The following is a 20,184-nucleotide window of genomic DNA, read 5'->3' on the forward strand; positions in this document are numbered from 1 at the left end:
TAATCTGGCCAACACGCCTTCTTATCCTCCTCCAACGTTCTCAGCATTTGAAGTAAGGTTCAGTTGAAGCATTCACATGCTCCGTTACCTTGAGGGTGGTAAGGGGTGGTCCAGGACCGCTCGATGCCACACATACAATACAGTTCTTCCATCACCTTGCCTTGGAAACATGCGCCTTGGTCGGAGTGGATGTGCTTTGGGCACCCATACACCCAGATGAAGTCTTGACAGATCACTCGAGCTGCCAATTCCGCAGTCTGATCTCTAGTCAGGGTGACTACTGCGAACTTAGAGAAATGATCGGTAATCACCAAACAGTACTGTAGCCCCCGGGCCGAGTGTCCCATGAGGAGATAGTCGATCATCAAGACTTACATAGTTACATAGTTACATAGTTATTAAGGTTGAAGGAAGACTATATGTCCATCTAGTTCAACCCATAGCCTAACCTAACATGCCCTAACATGTTGATCCAGAGGAAGGCAAAAAAACCCCATGTGCAAAGAGTAAGCTCCACATTGGGGAAAAAAATTCCTTCCCGACTCCACATACGGCAATCAGACTAGTTCCCTGGATCAACGCCCTATCAAGGAATCTAGTATATATACCCTGTAACATTATACTTTTCCAGAAAGGTATCCAGTCCCCTCTTAAATTTAAGTAATGAATCACTCATTACAACATCACACGGCAGAGAGTTCCATAGTCTCACTGCTCTTACAGTAAAGAATCCGTGTCTGTTATTATGCTTAAACCTTTTTTCCTCCAACCGCAGAGGATGCCCCCTTGTCCCTGTTTCAGGTCTATGATTAAAAAGATCATCAGAAAGGTCTTTGTACTGTCCCCTCATATATTTATACATTAAAATGAGATCACCCCTTAGTCTTCGTTTTTCCAAACTAAATAGCCCCAAGTGTAATAACCTATCTTGGTATTGCAGACCCCCCAGTCCTCTAATAACCTTGGTCGCTCTTCTCTGCACCCGCTCCAGTTCAGCTATGTCTTTCTTATACACCGGAGACCAGAACTGTGCACAGTATTCTAAGTGTGGTCGAACTAGTGACTTGTATAGAGGTAAAATTATATTCTCCTCATGAGCATCTATGCCTCTTTTAATGCATCCCATTATTTTATTTGCCTTTGTAGCAGCTGCCTGACACTGGCCACTGAATTTAAGTTTGTCATCCACCCATACACCCAGGTCTTTTTCATTGACGGTTTTGCCCAGAGTTTTAGAATTAAGCACATAATTATACATCTTATTACTTCTACCCAAGTGCATGACCTTACATTTATCCCCATTAAAGCTCATTTGCCATTTATCAGCCCAAGCTTCTAGTTTACATAAATCATCCTGTAATATAAAATTGTCCTCCTCTGTATTGATTACCCTGCAGAGTTTAGTGTCATCTGCAAATATTGAAATTCTACTCTGAATGCCCCCTACAAGGTCATTAATAAATATGTTAAAAAGAAGAGGGCCCAATACTGACCCCTGTGGTACCCCACTGCTAACCGCTACCCAGTCCGAGTGTGCTCCATTAATAACCACCCTTTGTTTCCTATCCCTGAGCTAGCGGTTCCTTAGTTTGTATGGTCTGGATGGGTGCCCTCTGTTCGATACTCTTAATAAGGTCATATACTTGACATTGCCGGCAAACCTCTTCCACCACAGACTCCAACTGGGGGCAATACAAATACCGCTGTAACAATTGGTAGGTCTTTGTGGGGCCGAAGTGAGCTCCAAATTCGTGGGCTCTTTAGCTACTTCTTGAGCCATTCTTCCCGGGATGACGACCTGTTACCTTACATCCATTTCTTTTGGCTGTTGTCTCTTACAATATAGTACTGACTCTCGCATCTCCAGTCTATCCCACTGGTGTAGCACACTCTTCATTTCAGAGTCCAGATCATCTCTCTCTTGTTTGCCAGGCTTCAGCTTCTGAGTTACCCACCATTTCATTTGTCTCAGCCCTTTGTCTTCATCCTGAACATGTCCCCATTCCTCTTGGTTCTCCCCAGGGACCGGGGTAATGCGCAGGGCTAAAACTTACGAAAGTCTGGGGTTTCCACCTCTTCGAGTTGCTCATCGAGATCCCCCGCTCGAGTCTCCACAGACACTCTTGACAGCCCATCAGCATTTGCGTTTTCGGTAGCAGAGCGCTAACGGATGGTAAAGTCAAATTTAGCTAGGCGAGCCACCCACCGTTGTTCTAAGGCCCCCCAATTTAGCATTCTCAAGGTGGGCCAGGGGATTATTGTCTGTTCGAACTTGAATCTTGGTACCTGTCAGAAAGCCCGCAAACTTCTCTGTCATGGCCCACACCATGGCCAGGAGCTCTAACCGGAAGGAGCTGTAATTGTGAGGGTTTCTTTCGCTGTCTCGCAGGGACCTGCTGGCATACCCGATGACATCCTTTGTCTGAGGAAGTACTGCACTGAGTCCATGAAGGTTATCATCTGTGTACAACAGAACAGTTGATCGAAATCTGCGTAGGCCAAAATTGGGGCTGAGGTAAGGGCATTCTTTATAGTCTGGAAGGCCTCGTCTTGTCTCTGGGCCCAAGGGATGCACTGGGTCTTCGGCACTCCAGTGGTCCCCCTCAGCAGCTCATTGAGAGGACCCGCCACCTTCGCAAAGTCTTTAACAAACCGGAGGTAGTACCCAGCGAGCCCCAGAAAGGCTTGGAGTTCTCTCACTGTTCGAGGGACTGGCCATTTCTGGATAGCAGCCACTTTTTCTGGCGAAGGTAGAACTCCATCTTGTGACACTATGTGGCCCAGGTACTCACATCTCTCTCTTGAAGAGGTTATGAGCCCGCAGTCTCCGGAGTACCTGTCCAAGCCGGGCAAGGTGTTCTTCGAATGAGGTCAAAAACACAATGATGTCATCCAGATAGATCAGCGTAGCCTCAAAATTTAAGTCTCCCAAAACACTTTTCCATCAGCCGTTGAAACGTGCCCGGAGCATTGGAGAGCCCGAAGAGCATCCGGTTAAACTCGAACAGCCCCATAGGGAGGATGAAGGCGGTGTTCTCTTTGTCTTTCTCTGCCATGGATACTTGCCAGTATCCGCTTGCTAGATCCAGGGTGGAGAAGTACACTGCGTGCAGAATTATTAGGCAAGTTGTTTTTTGGATCATATGATACTTTTTATACATGTTGTCCTACTCCAAGCTGTTCAGGCTTGAGAGCCAACTACAAATTTAGTAAATCAAGTGATGTGCATCTCTGTAATGAGTGTTGTCTAATGACATCAACACCCTATATAAGGTGTGCTTAATTATTAGGCAACTTCCTTTCCTTTGGCAAAATGGGTGAGATTTGACAGGCTCTGAAAAGTCCAAAATTGTGAGATGTCTTGCAGAGGGATGCAGCAGTGTTGAAATTGCCAAACGTTTGAAGCGTGATCACCAAACAATCAAGTGTTTCATGGAAAATAGCCAACAGGGTCACAAGAAGCGTGTTGGGCAAAAAAGGAGCAAAATAACTGCCCATGAATTGAGGAAAATCAAGCGTGAAGCTGCAAAGATGCCATTTGCCACCAGTTGTGCCATATTTCAGAGCTGCGATATTACTGGAGTAACAAAAAGCACAAGCTGTGCGATACTCAGGGACATGGCCAAGGTAAGGAAGGCTGAAAAACGACCACCTTTGAACAAAAAACATAAGATAAAACATCAAGACTAGGCCAAGAAATATCTTAAGACTGACTTTTCAAAGGTTTTATGAACTGATGAAATGAGAGTGACTCTTGATAGGCCAGATGGATGGGCCAGAGGCTGGATCAGTAAAGGGCAGAGAGCTCCACTCCAACTCAGACGCCAGCAAGGTGGAGGTGGGGTACTGGTATGGGCTGGTATCATCAAAGATGAACTTGTGGGACCTTATCGGGCTGAGGATGGAGTGAAGCTCAACTCCCAGACCTACTGCCAGCCTGGAAGACAACTTTTTCAAGCAGTAGTACAGGAAGAAGTCGGTATCGTTCAAGAAAAACATGATTTTCATGCAGGACAATGCTCCATCACATGCCTCCAACTACTCCACAGTGTGGCTGGCCAGTAAAGGTCTCAAAGAAGAAAAATAATGGCATGGCCCCCTTGTTCACCTGATCTGAACCCCATAGAGAACCTGTGGTCCCTCATAAAATGTGAGATCTACAGGGAGGGAAAACAGTACACCTCTCGGAACAGTGTCTGGGAGGCTGTGGTGGCTGCTACACTCAATGTTGATCGTAAACAGATCAAGCAACTGACAGAATCTATGGTTGGAAGGCTGTTGAGTGTCATAAAGAAAGGTGACTATATTGGTCACTAATTTTTTTTGTTTTGGTTGTCATAAATGTTTATTTCTAAATTTTGTGCAGTTATATTGGTTTACCTGGTGAAAATAAACAAGTGAGATGGGAATATATTTGTTTTTTATTAAGTTGCCTAGTACAGGGGTCCCCAACTCCAGTCCTCAAGGCCCACCAACATGTCATGTTTTCAGGATTTCCTTAGTCTTGCCCAGGTAATAATTGCATCACCTGTGCAATGCAAAGGAAATCCTGAAAACATGACCTGTTGGTGGGCCTTGAGGACTGGAGTTGGGGACCCCTGGCCTAGTAATTCTGCACAGTAATAGTTACCTGCACAAACAGATATCCTCCTAAGATAGCCAAATAAAAAAAAAACCCACTTCAACTTCCAAAAATATTAAGCTTTGATATGTATGAGTCTTTTGGGTTGATTGAGAACATAGTTATTGATCAATAATAAAAATAATCCAAATAATACAACTTGCCTAATAATTCTGCACGCAGTGTATTTAGCTTTCCCCAATGCTGTCAAGGATTCCTCGATGTGGGGCAACGGATATGAGTCTCGAACAGTGCAGGCATTGAGTTTCCTATAATCTACACAGAATCGGATAATCCCATCCTTTTTCTTGACGAGCACCACCGGGGCTGCCCAAGGGCTCTGACTACTCTGCACCACTCCTGAATCCAGCATCTGCCTCAGTAACGTTTTCACCTCCTGATACATCTTGGGCGGGATCTGCCGGTATCATTCTCAAATCGGATGAGTTTCCCCTGTCGGTATCTCATGCGTGATGGCTTCAGTACAGCCGAAATCCTCGGCGTGACGGGCATAGTTTCTATTGCTTGTACACGCTCAGGGCCCAGAGCCTTCACATCCACTTCCATTTGATCAAGGAGACTCCACTCCGGGGATGGCGTCTCTTCGGCCCCCGCAGCAACTGCTAGGGTCCACCCCACACCTTCTTTCGGCGATAAAGACATCTCCTTCTGACTCACCACTTCACCCTAATGTAGGTACACCAGGGCCAGATCTGTCCCTCGCGGCAAGGTGACCTCCGCGGGGCCCCAATTCAAAGCTCTTATGGAGACGTGTCCTCGCTGGACCACAGCTATCGTACAAGCTATCATGACTTCTTGGTCCACTCCTCCGCCTACCACAGGCTGAACAATCACTTGCAACCCGTCAAGGTTGTGATGAGTCCCCACTGGAAGATATACTATAGTTTCTCGCTCGGGAGGGAGGATTACACTTTCTTTACCAGGAGCCCTGATGACCCCTACCGTCTGATAAGATTGCACACTCTTTTGCGTCCCACAGACGCGGATCAGTCATTGAAGGGCTTCTTGAGTAGGCTTATGTGTAGTAGCCTTCTTCCAATATCCAGGTCCCCGTTTGATAAACATAATCTGATCGAATTCACGTAGGATATACATTCCCAATACTAGAAGCACATTTTCTTTGATAGGCTCATGGACTAGCAGGATCCCTTTTCTCCCAACTTCTTGCCCACATATTCGAATATTCATCCACACGGCCCCTGTGACAGGGATCGGTTGTTGGTTGGCAGCAAACAACCGGATCAATGTCTCTTTTTTTGGCTTGGCCAGGGCCTGGAAATGCTGCCTGAAATACGCTTCTGGCATCGTCGCCACTTGTGTCCCGATATCTATCAAGCAATCCACTAGAACTCCCTCGAATTCAGCCCGTAAGATGGGACGCCCAGCAATCAAGTGTTCTTTATGATATGGAGCGGCCTCTCTCCTCGCCTCCCCCGCAGAGTGCTGCACTATTGCGGGGGTTGGTAGTTTAACGGCGGCTTCCGCTGGCCCTGAGTATATTTCCGACAGTCTCTGGCAAGGTGCCCCTGTCCTCGACATTGCCAGCATTGGATGCCTCCTCGCCGGGGTGCACCTCGAGTCTGTCCTCGTGTCTCCGATGCCTGACGGAAGGGGCCTTGCTCCCACTGATCCCGTATCGGTCGGGCCGAAGGATGGTTGCAGGAGTACGGTGGGTCAGACTGTTGCAGTTCCCTCACTCTTCGCTCCATCTGGGTCAGTTTCTCTTGCACGTTGACAAGGGACCGCTGCAAGTCTTGAACCACCTGGACCAGCACTTTCTGATGGTTTGGGTGCCCTCTGATATTGGTGCCCTGGACACGCATCACCGCAGCTCTCTTCTTTACTTCGGGCCACAGTTTCCGCTAGGATTTCACGAAACTTAAGAGCCGGATCTGCCCGGACCCGTTCTGACAGCACTCGCCTCAAGGATGTGCTGTGCAGTCCCAGAATGAATTGCTCCTGGAGTATCCGGTCTTTAGAGCCCATGCCACCAAATCCATCCGCCTCCTTTCTCTGCACCGCTGCTAACACTTCTTGCAGTGCTGTTGCATAATGAAAAATTCCTTCTTTCCGCTGCAGCCTAGAGAAAAATTTGGTGCGAAGGTGTCCGGCGCTAGCAGTCTCGCCGTAGATCTCGTCCAGGAACTTCACTAGCTCCTTCAGGGTACTGCGGGTGAGTTCTGTTTGTAGGCAGATGTTTCTACGGGCTTCTCCCTCTAGGGCAGTTAAAGCAATTTCTGCTTCAAGGTCTGGGCTGATGTTATAAATCTTCAGGGTGCTTTGCAGTCGGGACACCCAGCCGGAAAGTGGCATATTATTGCAGTCAAGCAAAGTAGCACACTAAATATAGTGCCCATAGGGAGTGTCCTTGCAGGGGTTCCACCAATGCCCACAGCATCTCCATTAACATTTATCATTCCCGCCGTTGCGGTCTGCTGCCTCCATCTTGGTGACAGTACCCTGCTCACAAGGCCACTTGAAGTGATGGCCGGGGGACCACCACGGTGCATGACGACTACTGTACACAAGATGAGGTGCAAACAACAAAGGGTAGATTTATTGGAAGGCAAGGAATGAAGTGGATGAGGAAGATGCAAACAGGGTTATGCAATGGCAAAAGATAATTTACAAGAGTTATATTCTTTAGTTTGCCATAAAATAGCACGGTCCTCCAACCGTTACAGACTCAATATATGTCACACAAGTAAATGCAAACAAGTAACAAAGAATGATGCTACTCTACGTATAACTTCCCTGGCCTTTACTAAGCAGGTCTCACGGCTGCTGTGTTCTGACTATTGAAGCCTACACTAGGCCCTGACATGTGCAGCAGGAACAAACTCACGGTGATGTTGGGGACTCTGATCCAGTCCCGGGGGCCCCCAGCAGTCCAGTACGGTGGTGCACACGGCTTTCTGTCAGCTCTGTGAAACGTGGTCTTCTCCTTGCTTCTGGGTCCTGGAGGTGCTCCTGGAAACTGTAAATCCCTTTCTCGGTATCTTCGTGGCTCCTCGAACTAACACAGGACAGCCACCCTTGCGGCCCCCGAAAAAGTCTGTCAAATCTCACAAGTCCACTCCGTTACAGGCTGGGGGTCCTCTCTTGCAGCTATATCAGGACACAGTTCTCCTCTCTTGCAGCTATAAGCACAAAGTTCTCTCTGCAGAAGCCTCAGCTCACACAGTTCAGGCTCCACTCCGCCATCTACACAGTCCAGTCCATTCACACAGTCTATTGCAAGGGAGAAGCAGAACATTCCATTATGCCAGACAAAGGGGTGCAGTCCCTTAAAGTAACAGAGTGTTCCTTACTGTTCATAACAGCACCACCCTCCTTCCAGATGCATGATATATGTCCTTGGCAGTGAAAGGGTTAAAAGTAGCATGTCAACCCAAACTGACATTGCAAATTAAGGACATTGTAGGGAATATAACACTTATAAAAATAAAACAACAACAAAAATGACCTTACTATTCTAACAGCTGCCTCCATTCTGCAGCAACTGAAGTTTAATCATACATGGTAATTACAGTGCTTAGTGCACCCTTGTTGCGGCCAAGTGGTTCAGTGCACCCTTGCTGCAGCCAAGTGGTTCAGTGCACCGTTGCTGCGGCCAAGTGGTTCAGCACACCCTTGCTGTGGCCAAGTGGTTCAGTTCCCCCCTTCTGTGTCCAAGTGGTTCAGTGAACCCTTGCTGCGGCCAAGTGGTTCAGTGCACCCTTGCTGGATCCAAGTGGTTCAGTGCACCCTTGCTGCGTCCAAGTGGTTCAGTGCAACCTTGCTGTGGCCAAGTAGTTTAGTGCTCCCTTGCTGCGTCCAAGTGGTTCAGTGCACCCTTGCTGTGGCCAAGTGGTTTAGTGCTCCCTTGCTGCGGCCAAGTGGTTCAGTGCACCCTTGCGTCCAAGTGGTTCAGTGGACCCTTGCTGCGTCCAAGTGGTTCAGTGCACCCTTGCTGTGTCCAAGTGGTTCAGTGAACCCTTGCTGCGGCCAAGTGGTTCAGTGAACCCTTGCGTCCAAGTGGTTCAATGCACCCTGGCTGCAGCCAAGTGGTTTAGTGCACCCATGCTGCAGCCAAGTGGTTCAGTGCACCCTTGCTGTAGCCAAGTGGTTTAGTGCACCCTTGCTGTGTCCAAGTGGTTCAGTGCACCCTTGCTGCGTCCAAGTTGTTCCATGCACCCTTGCTGCGGCCAAGTAGTTTAGTGCTCGATTACTGCGGCCAAGTGGCTCCATGCACCCTTGCTGTGGCCAAGTGGTTTAGAGCACCGTTACTGGGCCAAGTGGTTTAGTGCTCGATTACTGCGGACAAGTGGTTCCATGCACCCTTACTGCAGCCAAGTGGTTTAGAGCACCCTTGCTGCGGCTAAGTGGTTTAGTGCACACTTGCTATGACCAAGTGGTTCAGTGAACGATTTCAACCATTTGGTTATCCCCTCCTCCTTCACTGGTCATTGATAATTCTGACTTGCCTGGAGAGAGCACTGTCTGTAAAGAAAGCTCAAGCGAGCCTGTGCTGTCAATCACCAGTGAAAGAGGGCGGTCTTGTAAAACCAGTGGGCGCAACAATGTTCTAGCCTTTTGGAAATACAAAGAGTGCAACGGGCAGCCTAATTAGCATATTTAATTAAACTTTTGCAGAACAGAAGAAGGACTGGAGTAAGATTTCTGGCATAAGATATGCCACAGCTTGTCATGAATTAGACAAGCTATAGATGCATGGTCATTTCCACCCACCCCAGCTCTGCAAAACTAGCTCGAAAACACCAAAACTTGTGACATTTTTGGGCAACATGGCAAAAACACTTTGATGAATTGGAGCTTATAGATGTGATTTGTATGGGGGCTTTGACCCTACAACGCTATACTGTTAGTTTTGGCATACAGGCTTCATTTAAATCCATCTAGTATAGATATTCATGTATAACTTCACAGTAAAAATACAAATGTGAAAATCATATTCTGTACAAACCATCAGATGTCTGGAGAACTACAGTTTTGCTATAAGGCCCAAGGCCTGTTGAATTAAATGCTTTGACTCTTGCATTGTATGTGCTGTTGAAATGGAGACCATCAATAGTGCATAAAGTTTCTTTTCCCACATAAACTTCCTAAAATGACAGAAAAACAAATCATCATGACATATAAAGGTGAGGTTAAAACTAAATTGTACGCATCATAAATTAATGAATGGTGCATCATACATTAATGAATGGATGAATCATTTTATATGATATATTCACTTTCAAGGAACAGTGTAAAATTTAGGCCCTGATTTAGACTTTATCAGCTCTTTGGTTTCTCATTCCATGAGAGGTATGTGTCGGAAGCATTTTGCAATGTGTATAGGGTTTCAAGCTATCCATAAATTTCTGTACTTTTTGGAAACAATGACAGTGTGTTCTCACACTGACTCAAATCAGTAGTGATGAGTCGGCAACAGAGCGCACTGTCAGTGCACGTTGTAAAACAAATACTCGGCTTGCAGGGACCAGCACCCCCCCGCAAGTGACGTCACTTGTGTGAGCGATGCTGGTAACATCACTGACAAAGCACACCGTTTCCAGCTCATTGCTACTGATCTGACCCGCCGAGAGACTGCGCTGTCTTTGTGCACATCGCACAGTGCACATCATCCAGGTACTAGCTCAGCAACTGAAACAATCATCACTGATGACAATTCATTTCAGTGAGGGGCAGAGATTGCAGCAATGATCACAGCCAATGCTTCATGATGACACATCATTTGAGTATTCCATACATGCAGAAAGACCCAACACAGAAAGCAGCAACTCTGGCAGACGCTGCAAACATATTTTCTAGAGCGCTGCTGAAGGTGTGCCGAGAGTCTCTAAAGAAAATCACTCTCAGCAGAAGACTTCATCCATTATAAGTTCTTGCTCAAAACCTATAATTCTGCTTTCCTTTTGGTCAAACAAGTTTACTTTACCACCCTCATCACAACACTAGCCAACAATCCAAAATGACTGTTCATATTATATCCACTATTCCTGAGCCCTAAAGTACAGGTCCCGGTCACCAACCTGAAGATTTGGCCACTTTTTTCCTACAAAAAAATCAACCACATCCATCAGGACATTTTTTCACAATTCCCTTAGAACCTGGATTCCCTTCCCTCCCGCACCTTAATTTCACTTTCCATCTTCAGGCCTGTCACAGAAGAAGTTTCTTCTTCTCACCCTACAACCTGCACCAGTAACCCTATTCCCTCACATCTCTTCCGGTCCCTCTCCCCAGCTGTTACTACCCACCTAACTAAAATATTTAACCTGCCTCTTTATTCTGGTATTTTTCCCTCTTCTTTCAAACTTGCTGTTACTTTACTTAAAGTGAAGTTGCCATCAAAAAATTTTTTTTTACAGCAATTGAAAAAAAGTAAATAATTAATCTTTACATTTTCTTAAAGCATATTATAATTTGTTTATAATTTAGTAAAATATGAAAAATAATTTGAAAAAGTTTGGCTTTTCCACTTTTAAACACTAGGGGGAGCAGCTACTGAAAATGGACAAAAACCTAGTGTACAACTAGCTCACATTACTGCACTGCAGTAATTATGGGCGGAGTCTGCTGACATGTGTGATGTCACTCCTCTCCTCCCCTTCTGGGTGTTTGCTAAGGCTGCCATCACACTAGCAGTATTTGGTCAGTATTTTACATCAGTATTTGTAAGGCTAGGGTCACATTGCGTTAGTGCAATCCGTTTAGCGCTAGCGCTAGTGGATTGCGCTAACGCAATGTTTTTAAAGGGTCGCATTTCGGGGTCCGTTCCCCGATCTGCGAGAGCGGGGAACGGACCTCGGGCGCGCCGCGGACGCAGCAAGCAGCGTCCGAGGCGCGCTACAAAAGACCGGCGCGTCGCTAGCGCGTGCCGAAAATGACACGCGCTAGCAATGCGCTGGTACATTGCGGGCAATGGGAGCGCTAACGGACGCGTTGCATGGCGTTAATTTCGCCGTGCAACGCTGTCCGTTAGCGCTCTTACCAAAACGCAATGTGACCCCAGCCTAAGCCAAAACCAGGAGTGGGTGATGAATACAGAAATGGTGCATATGTTTCTATTATACTTTTCCTCTAATTGTTCCACTCCTGGCTTTGGCTTACAAATACTGATGTAAAATACTGACCAAATACTGCTGTTGTGACGGCAGCCTAAGGGATAAGAGCGGCTGATATTCAGGAACCCAGTGAGCAGCCATTTTGTTGGTGATTGCAAAGTTACACTGACAAGTAGACAGTCACCAAGGATGGCAGATAACAAGGATTCTAGGAGATATATGGTGGAGGGAGCAGGGTGACAGCAGCACAGAGTATTTCAGCATAGCATTGTGCTGGTCTATGGGGGGCACCCTGTTCGGTGCGCGGAGCAGCCAGGGATTGTACATGGACGCTGTCTTTTATACACATGGATGGATTGTCTGCTCCACAGAAATCCAGGAAACATTTCTGCGGATTTGGTCTGTTCTGATCCAGACTTTGCATGCAAACACCCCATTCTCCTCCTCAGCTCCTGTCCTGGCGATGTGTGAAAGCAAGGCGACAGGCGCAGTCCGGGGTGATGCTGTGAAGCAGGCTGGGGGAAATGTAGCCATATAGTAACGATAAAAATGAGACCCCTCTCTTCAGCTGCCTCACCAGCCCTCCCCTGACTGCACCCAAGGCCTGTCCCACACGTCCAGATAATTCCAGTACTGGAATTATCAGTGTCCGTGTGCTCACGTGGCACATCCGTCTGCCGCCCGTGTGCTGACTGGGTACCACATGCACCGTGCAGGAGACAGCGCTACAGTTAAGCGCTGTCCCCTGCATCTGGTGCTGAAGCCGCCATTCATTTCTTCTCTCCAGCAGCGTTCGCTGGAGAGAAGATATGAAAAATCTTTTTTTTTTTTTTTTTGATGTTTAAAATAAAGATCCCTGTCCCCAACCCCCTCCCACCCCCTGTGCGCCCCCCCGCTGTTAATAAATTACTTACCCGGCTCCCTCTCTGCTTCCTCCTCTCGCCGCAGCTTCTCCTGTATGAGCAGTCACGTGGTGCCGCCCATTACAGTGATGAATATGCAGCTCCACCTCCCACACGCTGCTGACAGTGTGAAGGGGGAGACAGTTGGAGCTCCCGCTCCAACAGCACAGCTCTCAAGTGGAGCTCACAGATACTCCAGAAAGATGGAACCGATCTCGTGCAGGGACTCTTAGGGTGCACACGTATCTGTGAGGGCTTTTTCCGCAGCGGATTTGACAAATCCGCAGTGCAAAACCGCTGCGGTTTTTCCTGTGGCTTTATCGCGGTTTCTATTGCTGATTCCGCTGCGGGTTTACACCTGCAGTTTTCTATTGGAGCAGGTGTAAAACCGCAGCGGAATCCGCACAAAAAATTGACATGCTGCGGAATGTAAACCGCTGCGTTTCTGCGCGTTGTGTTCCGCAGCATGTGCACTGCAGATTTCGTTTCCCATAGGTTTACATTATACTGTAAACGCATGGGAAACCGCTGCGGATCAGCAGCTGCGGATCCACTGCGGATCCGCAGCAAAATCCGCAGCGTGTGCACATACCCTTCCACTCCTGCAAAGCAAAATGGCGGCACCCAATGGCTGAAAAAATAATTAATAATTAAAAATATATTAAAGTAAAAAAAAAAAATTTTTGTATTAAAAATAATTGTTTATATAAACAATAATTTTTAATGCAAAAAAAATATTGCGGCACCTTCCCTTTAAAGGGAACCTGTCAGCAGGATTGTGCACAGTAACCTACAAACCAGTAACTATGCAAACTAGGGAGCAGGTCAGGGAGGGATCAGTGACCTGTCAGCAGTCTGCATTATGAATAGCTAATCAGAGCACCACATACACCAACCCTGCCTTAGGACACGAGCGCATCATTAACAGAAAACTGAAAATATAGATTAACCCCTTAATCCCATATGACGTACTATCCCGTCAAGGTGACCTGGGACTTAATTCCCAGTGACGGGATAGTACGTCATATGCGATCGGCCGTGCTCACGGGGGAGCACGGCCGATCGCGGCCGGGTGTCAGCTGACTATCGCAGCTGACATCCGGCACGGACCACCCCTGGCACATTAACCCCCGGCACACTGCGATCAAACATGATCACAGTGTTCCGGCGGTATAGCGAAGCGTCGCGCAGGGAGGGGGCTCCCCGTGTGCTTCCCTGAGACCCTAGGAGCAACGCGATGGGATCGCGTTGCTCTGAGGGTCTCCTACCTTCTTCTCCCTGCAGGCCCCAGATCCAAAATGGCTGCGGGGCTGCATCCGAGTCCTGCAGGGAGGTGGCTTACCAGCGCCTGCTCAGAGCAAGCGCTGGTAAGCCTGCAGCCCTGCATGTCAGATCGCTGATCTGACAAAGTGCTGTTCAAAGTGTCAGATCAGCGATCTGACCCTATAACATGATGCCCCCAACCTCTCCCCCCTCCCCCCCGGGGGCAATGTTGTAAAGTAAAAAAAAAAAAATATTCACATGTGTAAAAAAAATTAAAAAAAATTCCTAAATAAAGGAAAAAAAATATTGTTCCCATAAATACATTTATCTAAATAATTAAAAAGAAACAATAAAAGTACACATATTTAGTATTGCCGCATCCGTAACGACCCCACCTATAAAACTGTCCCGCTAGTTAACCCCTTCAGTGAACGCGGTAAAAAAAACAAAAAAAACGAGGCAAAAAACAACACTTTATTATCATACCGCCGAACAAAAAGTGGAATAACACGCGATCAAAAAGACGGATATAGATAACCATGGTACCGCTGAAAACGTCATCTTGTCCCGCAAAAAACGAGCTGCCATACAGCATAATCTGCGAAAAAAAATGAAAAAGTTATAGTCCTCAGAATAAAACGATGCAAGAATAATTATTTTTTCTATAAAATAGTTTTTATCGTATAAAAGAGCCAAAACATAAAAAAAGATATAAATGAGGTATCGCTGTAATGGTACTGACATGAACAATAAAACTGCTTCATCAAATTCATGAATAGCTGGTTTTTGGTCATTCTGCGTCACAAAAATGGGAATAAAAAGCAATGAAAAAATGTCACGTGCCCGAAAATGTTACCAATAAAAACGTCAACTCGTCCTGCAAAAAACAAGACCTCACATGACTCTGTGGACCAAAATATGGAAAAATTATAGCTCTCAAAATGTGAAGATGCAAAAACTATTTTTTGCAATAAAAAGTGTCTTTTAGTGTGTGACAGCTGTCAATCATAAAAATCCGCTAAAAAAAATGCTATAAAAGTAAATCAAACCCCCCTTCATCACCCCCCTAGTTAGGTAAAAATAATAAAATTAAATTTTTTTATTCATTTCCATTTTACCATTAGGGTTAGGGCTAGGGTTAGGGCTAGGGTTAGGGGTAGGGTTAAGGCTAGGGTTAGGGCTAGGGTTAGGGCTAGGGTTAAGGTTAGGGTTAGGGCTAGGATTGGGGCTAGGATTAGGGTTTCAGTTAGAATAGGGGGTTTCCACTGTTTAGGCACATCAGGGGCTCTCCAAACGTGACATGGCGTCTGATATCAATTCCAGCCAATTCTGCGGTGAAAAAGTAAAAAAGTGCTCCTTCCTGTTATGGACCTGGTGGTTAGGAGCACCCGGAACGACCTGATGGTTAAACTCACACAGGACAAGCTCTGGGAAGTGGGAGCTCTGCTGACCGCAACCCCTAATCCTATCACACAACTAGAAATAGCAGTGGAGCGTACCTAACACGACCTAGACGCCTCTTCACAGCCTAAGAGCTAACTAGCCCTAAAGACAGAAAATAAAGCCTACCTTGCCTCAGAGAAATTCCCCAAAGGAAAAGGCAGCCCCCCACATATATTGACTGTGAGTTAAGATGAAAGTCACAAACACAGAAATGAAACAGGTTTCAGCAAAGGGAGGCCCGCCTTACTAAACAGACTGAGGATAGGAAAGGTATCTTTGCGGTCAGCACAAAAAACTACAAAAAGACCACGCAGAGTGTGCAAAAAGACCTCCGCACCGACTCACGGTGCGGAGGTGCCACTCTGCATTCCAGAGCTTCCAGCTAGCAAGGAAAAATCATAATAGCCAGCTGGACAAGGAAACAATGAACAAATAATTTAACTAGCAGGGACTTAGCTTCTGCTGGAGGAGACAGGTCACCAGAAAGATCCAAGAGCGAACTGAACCAGTACAAGAACATTGACAGCTGGCATGGAGTAACGATCTGAGTGGAGTTAAATAGAGCAGCCAGCCAAAGAATAGCCTACGTCACCTGTGGAAGGAACCTCAGAAGCAGCAGCTCCACTCACAGCCACCAGAGGGAGTCCATGGACAGAACTCTCCGAAGTACCATTCATGACCACAGGAGGGAGTTCGATAACAGAATTCACAACACCTTCCCTTCCGAGCTCTCCCGTGCGCCCAAACAGGGGTTTACCCCAACATATGGGGTATCAGCATACTCAGGAGAAATTGGACAACAACTTTTGGGGTCCAATTTCTCTTGGTACCCTGGGGAAAATAAAAATTTGTTGGGCTAAAAAACCATTTTGTGGGAAAAAAATATTTTTTATTTGCACGGCTCTGCTGTTGTGGATTCTGTTTTTGGGCTCACTCTGGTGGTTACAGATGGTACTGGGTGACTTGTGTTCTCTGCGGTCTCTGGTGTCCACCTGTTCTATCAGGATATGGGAGTTTCCTATTTAACCTGGCTTTCTTGTCATTTCCTCGCCGGCGATCAATGTAATCAGTGTGTCTTGTTACCTCTGCTTTCCGCTTCTGTAATCATCAGGACAAGCTAAGTTTTTGATTTTCCTGTTCCACGTTTTGCTTTATTTTTGTTTTAGTCCAGCTTGCAGTTATGTGATTCCTTGTTGCTGGTTGCTCTAGTGGGCTGATATTACTCCTCATGTTCCATGAGTTGGCACATGAGTTCAAGTAATTTCAGGATGTTTTTTTGTAGGGTTTTTCGCTGACCGCGCAGTTCACTTTTGTATCCTCTGCTATCTAGTTTTAGCGGGCCTCATTTTGCTGAATCTGTTTTCATTACTACGTATGTGCTTTCCTCTCATTTCACCGTCATTACATGTGGGGGGCTGCTATTTCTGTGGGGTGTTTCTCTGGAGGCAAGAGAGGTCTTTGTTTCTTCTAATAGGGGAAGCTAGTCCTTCGGCTGGCGCGAGACGTCTAGAATCATCGTAGGCACGTTCCCCGGCTACTGCTAGTGTTGTGAATTAGGTTCAGGATCGCGGTCAGCTCAGTTTCCATCACCCTAGAGCTTGTTCTGTTTTTTGTGCTTGTCCTTTTGTGATCCCCTGCCATTGGGATCATGACAGTATCGCCGGCCCGAAAAGTGGTAATCGTATTGGCTGAAGTAGGAGGAAAAGTAGTCTGAGGAAGTTTTTTTTTTTTCTTTTTTTTCCCTTCCCTCAGAGTTTGCTGCCTAGCCTTAATTGCAGCCTGGCTGCGTCTTACCTCCTCTTAATCCTTGAATGGCTCTGACCGCAGCTGTTTATTGTGGACGTCCAGTGTTTGGCTTCCAGCCTGAATAATCTTGCTGCTAAGGTTCAAAATATACAAGATTTTGTTGTACATGCTCCTATGTCTGAACCTAGAATTCCTATCCCAGAGTTTTTTTCTGGAGATAGATCTAGTTTTCTGAATTTTAGGAACAATTGCAAGTTGTTTCTTTCTTTGAAATCTCGCTCCTCTGGAGAGCCTGCTCAGCAAGTCAAGATTGTAATATCTTTCCTGCGGGGTGACCCTCAGAATTGGGCATTTGCATTGGCACCAGGGGATCCTGCGTTGCTCAATGTGGATGCGTTTTTTCTGGCATTGGGTTTGCTCTATGAGGAACCTAACCTAGAGATTCAGGCTGAAAAAGCTTTATTGGCTCTCTCTCAGGGGCAAGATGAAGCAGAAATATATTGTCAGAAATTTCGGAAATGGTCGGTGCTTACTCAGTGGAATGAGTGCGCTCTGGCTGCAAGATTCAGAGATGGCCTTTCTGAGGCCATTAAAGATGTTATGGTGGGGTTCCCTGCGCCTACAGGTCTGAATGAGTCTATGACTATGGCTATTCAGATTGATCAGCGTTTACGGGAGCGCAAACCTGTGCACCATTTGGCGGTGTCTTCTGAACAGGCACCTGAGACAATGCAATGTGATAGAATTCAGTCCAGAAGTGAACGGCAAAACTATAGGCGGAAAAATGGGTTGTGTTTTTATTGTGGTGATTCAGCTCATGTTATATCAGCATGATCTAAACGCACAAAAAAGGTTGATAAGTCTGTTGCTATTAGTACTTTACAGTCTAAGTTCATTCTGTCTGTGACTCTGATTTGTTCATTATCAGCCATTTCCGTCGATGCCTATGTGGATTCAGGCGCTGCCCTGAGTCTTATGGATTGGTCATTTGCCAACCGCTGTGGGTTTAGTCTGGAGCCTCTGGAAGTCCCTATTCCTTTGAAAGGAATTGACTCTACACCTTTGGCTATGAATAAACCTCAGTACTGGACACACGTGACCATGCGTATGACTCCCGTTCATCAGGAGGTGATTCGCTTCCTGGTACTGTATAATTTCCATGATGTCTTAGTGCTTGGTCTGCCATGGTTACAAACTCATAACCCAGTCTTGGACTGGAAAACGATGTCTGTGTTAAGCTGGGGATGTCAGGGGGTTCATGATGATGCACCTCTGATTTCTATCGCTTCATCTACTCCTTCTGAGGTTCCTGTATTTTTGTCTGATTATCGGGATGTTTTTGAGGAGCCTAAGCTCAATTCGCTTCCTCCTCACAGGGATTGCGATTGTGCTATAGATTTGATTCCTGGCAGTAAATTTCCTAAAGGTCGTTTGTTCAATCTGTCAGTGCCAGAACATACTGCTATGCGGGATTATGTTAAGGAGTCCTTGGAAAAGGGACATATCCATCCATCTTCGTCTCCTTTGGGAGCAGGTTTTTTTTTCGTGGCCAAAAAAGATGGTTCCTTGAGGCCTTGTATAGATTACCGTCTTTTGAATAAGATTACGGTCAAATATCAGTATCCTTTGCCTTTGATGACTGATTTGTTCGCTCGCATTAAGGGGGCTAAATGGTTCACTAAGATTGATCTTCGGGGTGCGTATAATCTTGTGCGGATTAAGCAGGGTGATGAGTGGAAAACCGCATTTAATACGCCTGAGGGCCATTTTGAGTATTTGGTGATGCCTTTTGGACTTTCTAATGCTCCTTCTGTCTTCCAGTCCTTTATGCACGATATTTTCCGTGAATATCTGGATAAATTTATGATTGTGTATTTGGATGATGTTTTGGTTTTTTCTGATGACTGGGAGTCCCATGTTCAGCAGGTCAGGAAGGTGTTTCAGGTCCTGCGGGCCAATTCTTTGTTTGTGAAAGGTTCAAAGTGTCTCTTTGGAGTCCAGAAGATTTCTTTTTTGGGGTATATTTTTTCCCCTTCTACTATTGAGATGGATCCCGTCAAGGTTCAAGCTATTTGTGACTGGACGCAGCCTACATCTCTTAAGAGTCTACAGAAGTTCTTGGGCTTTGCTAATTTTTATCGTCGTTTCATAACTAATTTTTCTAGTGTTGTTAAGCCTTTGACGGATCTGACTAAGAAGGGTGCTGATGTTGCTGATTGGTCTCCTGCGGCTGTGGAGGCCTTTCAGGAACTTAAGCGCCGGTTTTCTTCTGCTCCTGTGTTGCGTCAGCCAGATGTTTCGCTTCCTTTTCAGGTTGAGGTTGATGCTTCCGAGATTGGAGCGGGGGCGGTTTTGTCACAGAGAAGCTCCGATTGCTCGGTGATGAAGCCATGTGCGTTCTTTTCTAGAAAGTTTTTGCCCACTGAGCGGAATTATGATGTTGGTAATCGGGAGCTTTTGGCCATGAAGTGGGCATTTGAGGAGTGGCGTCATTGGCTTGAGGGTGCTAGACATCGTGTGGTGGTCTTGACTGATCACAAAAATCTGATTTACCTTGAGTCTGCCAAGCGTCTGAATCCTAGACAGGCTCGTTGGTCACTGTTTTTCTCCCGTTTCGATTTTGTGGTTTCATACCTGCCAGGTTCAAAGAATGTGAAGGCGGATGCTCTTTCTAGGAGTTTTGTGCCTGATTCCCCTGGAAATTCTGAGCCCACTGGTATCCTTAGGGATGGGGTGATTTTGTCGGCTGTCTTCCCAGACTTGCGATGTGCTTTGCAGGAGTTTCAGGCGGATAAACCTGATCGTTGTCCGCCTGAAAGACTGTTTGTTCCGGATAATTGGACCAGTAGAGTCATCTCCGAGGTCCATTCTTCTGCGTTGGCAGGTCATCCTGGAATATTTGGTACTAGAGACTTGGTGGCCAGGTCTTTTTGGTGGCCTTCCTTGTCGAGGGATGTGCATTTTTTTGTGCAGTCTTGTGAGGTTTGCGCTCGGGCTAAGCCTTGCTGTTCTCGAGCCAGTGGATTGTTGTCACCTTTGCCTATCCCGAAGAGGCCTTGGACGCACATTTCCATGGACTTTATTTCGGATCTCCCTGTCTCTCAAAAAATGTCCG

The 20,184-nt window shown here is 46.3% G+C and overlaps 1 protein-coding gene across 2 annotated transcripts in view; it reads right to left on the bottom strand.

Moving 5' to 3' along the window:
• TRIM67 (tripartite motif containing 67) overlaps window positions 1-20,184 on the bottom strand; it is a 483,887-nt gene that overhangs the window by 96,659 nt on the left and 367,044 nt on the right. For both annotated transcript variants that reach the window (XM_069769348.1, XM_069769347.1), the window contains exon 7: window positions 9,609-9,747. In XM_069769348.1, the coding sequence (XP_069625449.1) occupies window positions 9,609-9,747 (139 nt within the window). The remainder of the gene's footprint in view (window positions 1-9,608; window positions 9,748-20,184) is intronic.

Source organism: Ranitomeya imitator, chromosome 5 (assembly GCF_032444005.1).
Source record: "Ranitomeya imitator isolate aRanImi1 chromosome 5, aRanImi1.pri, whole genome shotgun sequence".
Taxonomy (NCBI): domain Eukaryota; kingdom Metazoa; phylum Chordata; class Amphibia; order Anura; family Dendrobatidae; genus Ranitomeya; species Ranitomeya imitator.